The sequence below is a fragment of the Ascidiella aspersa genome, chromosome 9 (genome assembly GCF_963924565.1).
Source record: "Ascidiella aspersa chromosome 9, kaAscAspe10.2, whole genome shotgun sequence".
Lineage (NCBI taxonomy): Eukaryota > Metazoa > Chordata > Ascidiacea > Phlebobranchia > Ascidiidae > Ascidiella > Ascidiella aspersa.
The window spans coordinates 9,759,119-9,768,957 of record NC_139455.1 but is presented as its reverse complement, the minus strand read 5'-3'; the positions used below and the strand labels follow the sequence as shown (position 1 = coordinate 9,768,957).

The window sequence follows — 9,839 nt, the reverse complement described above, 5'->3', positions numbered from 1 at the left end:
ACAGGTGCTTTATAAACAGAACTATAGTTTATAGAGCGTTTTAGATTACAAACGCCTCCTAATCAGTGGTGGGATTCATTTTTTGTCAGCTGTTCTATCACAAAAATCATATTTTTTAGCCGGTTCTGTTACAAACGTCATATTTTAGGCAAATAAACTGGGCAGCGAGCATAGATTAACACTGTATCATACAAGGGAATGATAGGAACAACAAAAAATAAATGATGAAACTATCAGGTTTTCACTATTAAAATTGGCCTGTACAACATAGTAAAAATGGTGCGAATCGGCTGAATCCCATCACTGCTAACAGCCACGCTGAAAAGCAGCCTTCGTCTCTTGAATTATAAAAATTACCACAATGTATAAATGTTACGTGCGAACTATACCATTGCACATTAAAAAAATCGAAAAATCAATTGAAAGTAACCAGTAATGCTAACTGGTTCGCTGATCTTATAAAATTTTGTGAGACGTTTCAATAGAACCGGTGCGAACCGGCTGAATCCCACCAATGTCCCTAATGCTGGTTAGCCGCTCATAAAATCAAGCACATACTCAACGCCTACAGAGGGGCGGTAACCCCCACCCCCCTACGTTGGAAAACACTGCCTTGAACCATACTAGTATTTTATTAAATATTATGCGAAAACGGCGCGCGAAACCAAGTGTACTGTACACTTAGAAAATTGCAAAGTGTTTCATAAAAGTTGCATGTAATTGTACATCGCACAACACATTATTTAGTAGTCGCTAAAAAAAGCTCACATGAAGTAGCATTTTCACACTATTTTTTAATGGCTTCGTGTTTGTCAGGATTCGGGATATCTTGGGAAAAAATAATTTTGTGGCATGTGACAACCACTAAAATGTGTTCATTGTTTTTTTAAAAAAAAACACGAACAACAGGAATCAAGTATATTGCAATAAAAAAACAACCTTTCCCTGTGTTTTCGATACTAAAAACAACATAAATAAAACTGCATATCTTTGCTAAAAGTGTAGAATAACATATGCATCGTGAAAACATGTTGTGAATAAAATACAAGTTGCCTAATTAATTTGTAAAACATGCATAAGAATGAGATCATTTAAAATGCGTCACTTTCTTGAAGCTTGATGAGGTCGGCGTAAAATCCTTTTCTCTTTTTAAGTTCTTCGTGTTTTCCCACCTGAATATTCCAACATATAGTTTACATTTAGGCCTACAAATAGAATCGTAGGATCCAGTTTTGGGTCTTCGATGTTTTGGCGTATTAATTACTATGCATTGCAGCAAGAGTTTACGTAGCCAGCAAAAAGTAAGAATTGCGGTAATGTACACTAAATCCAAACATCAGAGCTTAATAATAAAAACTAGTGTAGGTGAAATCTTTTAAAATTTAATTAATAACAAAATTATCATAAAAATCAAACAAACGAACAATAATATTATTATTTAACAATCGTATTTGGAAACAAAATTACTGGTAGTGTAAAGGCGGCGAACTATATTCCAAAACAACAGAGACATTCTCGAACGCTGATTCTCTAACTCTAAACACTTGTTTGACGTTTAGATACTTTACTATTTTTTACCCTTTATCAAATTACAAGTAACAACACAAACTAGTTACCTCCACGACCGAACCATGCTTCATGACAGCAATGACGTCGGCATTACGTATTGTACTGAGGCGATGCGCAATAATAAGAACTGTTCGGTTGGTCATCACGCGGTCCAAGGCATTCTGGACCAAGCGTTCAGACTCAGCATCTAATGCACTTGTGGCCTCGTCCAGGATTAAAACACCTGTATTAGAGAATTTGTACGTCACTAGATCGGATTTCCACTCATATCATAGATTTCTTATTTTTATCGTACATTTATGCTTATTGTAGCACTTGAACAACACTTTCCCAATAAACATACTAAATCATACATTTTCACAAAATTAAAAAACTAATACATTTCATCACAGACCCATAAACGTCCCAATTCTTGAAAACAATCTCCGTTAATGATTTTTCCATGTTTTTCGGTATAACATTTAGGTCAGGATGTCTAGCACCTAGTTAGTTAACCGATAATAAGTCTTTTTTAAAACGCAAAACAACTGAGGCGTTCGAAAAACATATGTATTAAGTGTCCATGACGATGGGCTACACCGATAAGTAGTATAAGAAGCAAGCTTTACCTATAATTCACTTGGAAAACCTGCGTAATGGATGTCTGCAAGAATAAAAATACATTCTTACTTGGATTCTTAAGTAGGGCGCGCGCAATTGCGATCCTTTGTTTTTGGCCACCAGAGAGCGCCGCACCCCTCTCCCCCACCACAGTGTCGTAACCGCGCGGAAATTGCTCGATAAAGGAATGCGCGTTGGCCAGCCTTGCCACCTTCCTCACTTCATCAGCGGATGCGTTGGGACAACCGTAGAGAATGTTTTCTTCGATCGTTCCCGAGAAGAGGACAGGTTCCTGCGACAATGTATTTTGGCATAGTTTATTGTGTTATTGGTTTTAACTCCCACGATGTTCAGAATTACGCAATATACTAAAATAGAAAATGTGGTATGACACAATAGAGCTATAGATTGAAATTTCAGCAACCGTCGCCGTTACAATGGATTTACATATCACTATCTAATTAGAGCAATTTTGGGTTGACGGCATACAGTTGGTTATCTGCGGCAAAAAGGCATTATAAGAAAGAAAGAGCGATTACCGTTGTTATTCTCACAATACAATTATATATGATGGATTTCTGTAGGACCATTGTCGATTGGTCAAAACAAATATAGAGATTTGGAAATCGGTTTCGACAAAGTTAAAGGCTCTCTAAAGTTCAAAGTGCGTGTTTTTAATTACTGAGCAATAGAAGAGTTGCAAACAAAATGACGAGAAACTAGAAAGATTTGCAAATCATATTGATAACAATGATCAAACGTTTAAAAACGCCAACAAACAGGTAACATTGGATGAATTCGAGTTTAAGTTTCTGTTTATACGGCATTGACAAATAAAAGATCATGAGTTGATACCTGGTTAATGTATCCGATCACAGTTCCTCTTAGCCAAGATGGATCCAGTTCTTTCAAGTCGACACCATCAAGAGTCACGTGACCTGACGTAGGTTCGTAGAATCTCTCAACAATGCTCGCCAATGTCGACTTGCCTGAAAACAGGTAGCAACATACAAATAGTTCAGGGTACTAGGGATGGAATGCAGCAACGATTGAAAGCGTGTTTGGCATTGTGCCATTTAACAAACATAGCACGTGCGTAATAGTTTAAACTACTACTGATGTCCGATACTGTATATTTCATTATGGTACTGATAAACAATATTTTGGACAGAAAATGTCGTAAATGTCGCCCAACGGTGCCTAACGAGACAAAATAGATAAAATTGAACCTTTTTAAGGTGTTTTTTGAGGTTATTAGGCCCAAAATTGCTTTAGCGTTAAAATTTTAGTTACCACTTGTTAAGCTACTATTTATAAAAATATTTTGTTTTTCAGTAAAATTGTTTTAGTGGATCGCAAATCATGGCTGAAATACCTATATTAGTTTTGTAACGAACAACAACTATACTACCCTAATATCGAACTATTACCGGTAACAGGGGCGTATCCAGAAATTCAAAAAGGGGGGGTTCCGAATTTTCAACTTAGGGAATTCCCCGTTGTTTTTTCGTCTGATGTTAATGACTTCATAAAATATTGACGGATATGACGTCATAAAATAGCGATGGTAATGACGTCATAAACAAGAAAAAAATCATCCGAAACAGCCAATTAACGTCCATCAAAAGCGAACATTTAGACGCAAAGCGAACACGTGCGTTATCGACAATCCTGCCAGGCGCCAGCTGCGAAACCGCTTAGTGTGCAATCGTTAACTTCCGGCGAAAAACTAAACCAAGACCGTGAAATATGTGTGATTTGATTTGGTAGATCCATGTACGGGACTAAGCTAAATTACAAGCACGTCTGTCGCCACCTGCAAATACTAAATGGAGATCGTTTTTCCCGGGTGTTTTTCGATTAGCGCGACATCTAAAACTACTTCGAAGACACGGTACAACTTTAATAGTTAGTTAATCTAGTTCAGCGTTTGATAACCGTTATAAGTTTGGGCGCACCGGGCGAGCGAAGCGAGCGCGATTTTTTTTTGGTATAACGGCATTTCCATTCAAATTTCTTTTTTATTACATTGCTGAAAATGTTAAAAAATATATGTTAAATATTTTTGAATACGTTTTCGGTTTGTCCGCGACGCACTTGGCAGCTTTCCACGGCGCAACGGTAAAGAAGCGCTGATCTAGTTCAAAATTCAGCATCAAAACGTTAACAAACCGGACGTAGTAAGATCATTCGCACGAAGCGCGAACATTTTTCGAACTTACGTAATTAAAATAGTCATTAGGTATTTGAAATGAACTCGTGTATAGTTTGTCAAAGAGGCGGCGGGCCCGATGAATTACACTAGGTTGCCGACCCCAGTCTTACACCTAGATCTGATATTAACGCAGACATACCGGGACTTACCGAATGAGCTGCACAGGCTTAGTGGGAGCTGGTCAAGAAACGAAGGCAACTTGTATATGGTTTATCTATCTAATTTACCTGCTCCAGACAATCCACATAACGCAACTTTTTGGCACGGTTGTATGTCAATGTTGACATCTTGCAAAACCTGGTGGTTAGTTCTTTCTGGATATTCGAAGCTGACGTTGTGAAATTGTAAATGCCCAAGCAGGCAGTGATAGGGAATCTTTTTTCCGCCATTGATGTCAACGCTAAAGCAAATTAATTTTTTTAGAAAAAATACGACTTACGCACCCAATTTGTTTTTGAGGTTAGCTCATTAAACTATTATTTTTTTAATTAAATCATTGGCATTTTGATCTTCGCGTTCTTTCATTGTGCAATCAAATTTAGCGTATAAAATACTAGCAATACGAGTTTTATTTTCTACCGGTACAAACCGCGGTCTGACTTACGTTTTGTTCAGCGCAATTGATATTTTAATTAGGTGTAGATATTTGCGCTAACAAAAATAATTAAAATAAAGCATAAGGCGAAATGCGATAGCCACGAAATGGCCCAGTTCGTGACTCACCGCAGGCTTGCTTCCGTAGTGGCCAATGCCTTGATGATTTTGGTATGGACGCACGCGATCCCGTGAAATAGTTTATCTGATGCGAGAGTACCTCGAACGCGCTGCTAAGTTAGGCACGAAACTGACAGCGCATCTGCTCGGTCTTACCTTGACTTAGTGTTGATGTATTCAAAGACCCTTGATCCGGCGCTGAGACCGCGAACAGCTGAGCCAGATAACACCGAAAGTGAAGCCAGGGAGCGTTGAATCATCTGCGCTGACACCAGAAAGGACATCAGCTGGCCTTTAAGGTAGAGCACAAGTCGTTTAACACCCCCTCAAAACGTCTAGCTGACGCTGATTTGACTTCTTACCTGCATTTAGCTCATCTGTGGCTACGAGATAGCCACCAGCGTAAATCACACCGAGCACCATTCCGTTAAGTGCTATGTTCGTTGCAGCTTGAAAGACACCAATGCCAAGTCCGAGATACTGCACAACAATATTCAGCTTTAGAACCTTTGAAGTGCCAGCCACAGTGAACAATAGTTAAAAATTCAAAAGAAATATTTTGAAGTTTTAACTCACCACAAAATATTTAAGAATATCCAATAAAAAAACATTAAGGTCACCCCGAAAATTTAGGACTAACCTGGCTTATTTGACAAGATTTCTCTGCAAGCATTCCGTAATGTTTTTCTTCCAAAGGTTCATTTGCAAAAGCACGGACTGTGCGAAAATTGGCAATAACCTCATTGGCTTTTCCAGTTGCATCAGCTGTGTGTTGTTGTGACAATCTTAAATAATTCAAATATTCTACTGTTTAGGAGGGTTGTAGTTGCTATGGGTAAGTAGGCGCTGGATATTAAGGAGAGGGCCGACGGCTGCCTAAAGGCCCGTTTACACTACAGCTGCACTGAGCTGAGCAAAGCGTAATTTGCATTTAAATTCTATTGTGGCGAGCGTTTCACGCTCTGCTAAACTCAAGACCCATACAGCTGGAAAAAATACGATTAGAGCAATTATTACACGCCCAGTGCAGCTTTAGAAAAACGTTAAGTTTTGGAGCGATTTTTACTACCAGCTTAGCGCAGCTGTAGTGAAAACAATTTCACGCCCAGCTCAGCTCAGTGCATCTGTGGTGTAAACGGGCCATAAGTCTGTTACGCGTTCCTGGTCACACCTCACTACAAGGAGCAGGCTGCTAAGATACTTGTCCTTAACTTCTTTAACTCAAGACAGAGTCACTTCACTCATGATATTGGCATGCTGAGTATATTCACAAATCTTGGTACATGCGATAACGTAACGCAGTGCTTAAAGCTGTTATATCAGCCTGTATCTTTTTAAATAGCATTAAGTAGAATCCATCACTAAACGCCGATAATGCTTGGTTAGGGTGTTGGTCACACATCAGTGGACATCGATCATGTGATTTGTGACCTCAAGTTAGGCAACACAGTGGGTAAAATAGAAATATAACTTCCTAACGCTACAAATACACTTTCTAAAATAAAACAGGTTGCACATTTAATTATGGCCTATACCTAATTTACCAGTACTGCATTAGAGCACTTTACAAACATTTTAATAGTAAACCTCTACTCACACCGATAATATCCTGAGTGATGCACCAAACAACGCTCCACCAGCCACAAGTAAAGGAATAGATATGCCAAGCACTAAAGTAAGTGTTGGTGAGGTAGAGTACAACGAACCTATGCAGCCTGCTGTTTGGGCTACACACCTAATCCCTTGTGATATACACAACTTAAAAGAGCTTTTGAAATCCTGTAAGAAAAGATAAGCAATTATATTCAAAAACATTTCAAAAAACATTATTCTGTTTGGTTTATTCATCAAATGTTAATTCTATTAAAAAGTAAGTTGTATAAAGGAACCTGGACATCAGATGTTAGTCGATCAATTAGTTCGCCAGTCCTGTGTTTATCATAGAAAGCAACATCTTGGTGAAGGTAGCTGCTGAAGAGATTTTTGCGCAATTTGCAAGCAATGTTTTCACCCACATGACTTAATAGACTGATGTATGCAAACGTAGTGATACCCTATTAAAAAAAATTATTTGCTTTAAAAAGATATTATTGAACTTAAAACAGTATCAAAGTAAAATAATTAAGTCAATTTGAATTGAAAAACAGCATTGTACCTAAAACATAATATATTGCCTTAGATTTCACAACATCTAAAAGTAAATTGGAAAATATGCTTAACACCATAGAAACATTTTTTAACAGCAAAGAACAAAATAGTTTATATAAAATTAGTATATGTGTTTAAATTATACTAATTCTGTTAAAATAGACAACGGGTTTTTATTGAATTTCGTTCCCAATAACTAAATTACTGTCAAAACACTTGACTGTGATAAATCTTCAATTAAGTGCTGTCGAAGTGACTTATCCCTAAACAACACAAATGAAAATACCTGTGCAATGTATAAGGAAATTAAATTCATCGCAGGTCCATACAGGGCATCCAAGTATTCCCTGAAGTCAGCTATATTGCCATCAATATTTTCATGAAGAATATTTACGAAGTCACCAAGTGCAATTGGTATCCTCATATTCATTGCTGCACCAAGTAATGCAGTCTGAATAACATACAAACATGACATGTACTTATACATATGTTTCCCAATAACTTGACCCTTAAAACTACATATGTTTTGTTTTTATAAGTTTTCTCAAACCCTTTGGTCTAGGAACTCTAAAAACTGTCAAAAATGACCTGAGTTAACCTATCATATTCTTCAAATTACATCTAAGTCACAGATTTACATTAATTTTATGGCCAACACTTGAGTGTACTAATTTTAGATTAATGGTTAGCAAATTTATCAAAATACATTCAATTTGTCTTACAATAATTGCACAAGCCAAAGGGAGGATTTCAGGAATAATATACTCATAAAAGAAGTTTGTCCACGGAAAGTTTCCCCCTTTTTCCCTGGCAATAGGAAGCTCCTCTGCTGCAACTACTTGGCAAAATATTTTGTCTGAAATCAAAATGTTGGGTGGAAAAGAAATAATTGCAGATTAATTAAAGTAATAAATCAATCTTAAATTAAACAGATCAATGTCTAAGCTTTATTATTTGGGATGAATTATAAATCTATTATAATAATCTAAGGCAGTACCAATAGTAATTGCATTCTGTGAACTGTAATGCTGAAATATTTTAGGATCTAATTTGCACATTTAAAAAATGCCAATAAAAGATCAATACGGTAATACGAAATAACCATTAAAACTTCAAAAGGTTGTTGATAAACAAGACAATTCGAGAGAAAACATTATATACTCTATTCAATAGGTAAGTCAATTTTACCTGTGGTAGAATGTTTGGAATGCAAAAGTGCTGTTAACATAGCACCGGATGAAGCTGATAATAAAGTGCATTGCAAGAGTCTTGAATGTGCTTTACTTGGCTGGTAAAGACGAGTTTTGGAGATAAAAGTTTTAAGATGCAATACTAGTTTTCGTTGTTTTAAGCTTGTGCAGCTCTTACATATTTTTAAGGTAAAATTACTTTGTCCAGAAACAAAACCTTTTTTAAAAACATGGCTAAAAACATTTGGCAGATTCATTGTTTGTTCTGTGAAAAAAAAATACAGTTATTGGTGCACTTAAAATAACAACACTTGGGTAAACTAAATTTGTGTATTACAAACAAATGTAACAATTTTAGATTGTATAAGATTTAGAGATCAATTCTTTAGACCGGTACCGATACCCGATTTTTTACAATTTTGCCAACCGATAGTCTATATACCTTTCTTAAATATTAAACTATTATTTTGCATATTAAATTGGCGTAATGCTAAAACCCAATTTTTTTTTTCTACCGATTTATCGGTAGAAAAAATATTATCGGTAAACCGATATATCAGTATATCTCTAATAAGATTCTAACAATACACCAGTCTGGAAACTTTGGATATGCTGAAGGGGAGTTTAAGCAGTGGACAAAATTTTCAGAAAAGGGTGTGGATTGTGGATGTATCACAGCTGAATGTGCAACTGCATTATTTTCAATCTGCCAATTTCAGAGATTTTGCATCACACATTAATAAACAACGAGTGTTTAACAAATGCTTTTTTAATCAATCATAACCTGTCTTTTTTTTATTTAGATGCTGCTGTTATGTAGTCAATTTTGTGCTCATATAAAACCCCCCTGTGCACCGTTTTTTCTTAAATGTTTTAAAACTATTTAAAATATATTTTTTGATGTTCCATGGTTTTAACGACTTGTTTAGATAATTTTACGAGGTTAATATACCTGCAACTCATCGAAAAACATAAATGTGCAGTCCAACAAAAAAAAAACAACACAATGGACACGGCTTACAAAATGATGCGAAAATAAAAGCCTAATAACAACATGACACAAAAAAGAGGGTACAGCTTTGCCATGACTGCACAAAAAGTGACATGAAGGTGCAAGAACAATTTTAGAAGTATATGCTTGTGCATTAATTTCGTCAAGGGGGTTCCATTCACAAAAAAACTTTTGTGCAAAGTATATTTTTAAACTTCACTTAAACCTGCAAAACTTCACTTGCGCTAATAGTTTTCAGTATAGTATTTTCAGCCGTGCAAATTTAGAAATAGCATTGTGGTAGCTCTGCAAATTTTAGTGTAACATCCAAAGTGTCCAATCTGGCCTTGAACTATATTACATCCTCCACATGATTATGTTTACTAAATTTTTACAAAACTTTAAACAGTTC

The 9,839-nt window shown here is 36.3% G+C and overlaps 1 protein-coding gene across 1 annotated transcript; it reads right to left on the bottom strand.

The window, feature by feature from the left end:
- Nucleotides 1–658: 658 nt before the first annotated feature.
- LOC146132897 (mitochondrial potassium channel ATP-binding subunit-like) lies at nucleotides 659–8,693 on the bottom strand. The gene is made up of 13 exons (XM_083396488.1): nucleotides 8,435–8,693; nucleotides 7,969–8,102; nucleotides 7,533–7,697; nucleotides 6,988–7,152; nucleotides 6,696–6,877; nucleotides 5,739–5,883; nucleotides 5,461–5,578; nucleotides 5,255–5,390; nucleotides 4,612–4,784; nucleotides 3,025–3,158; nucleotides 2,239–2,461; nucleotides 1,617–1,792; nucleotides 659–1,172 (listed from the first exon to the last, which is right to left on the bottom strand). The coding sequence occupies exons 1-13, from the start codon at nucleotides 8,691–8,693 to the stop codon at nucleotides 1,092–1,094; spliced, it is 2,091 nt and encodes a 696-aa protein (XP_083252614.1). The 3' UTR covers nucleotides 659–1,091.
- Between the last annotated feature and the right edge of the window lie 1,146 nt (nucleotides 8,694–9,839).

What these genes read in the sequence shown, in the direction of transcription:
- LOC146132897 (XM_083396488.1), bottom strand. Translation starts at nt 8,693, where the DNA reads ATGAATCTGCCAAATGTTTTTAGCCATGTTTTTAAAAAAGGTTTTGTT. An exon ending in GACTAACATCTGATGTCCAG is followed by an intron (nt 6,878 to 6,987) that starts GTTCCTTTATAC and finishes CTTTTCTTACAG; the next exon opens with GATTTCAAAAGCTCTTTTAA. An exon ending in TACATCAACACTAAGTCAAG is followed by an intron (nt 4,785 to 5,254) that starts GTAAGACCGAGC and finishes AATTTGCTTTAG; the next exon opens with CGTTGACATCAATGGCGGAA.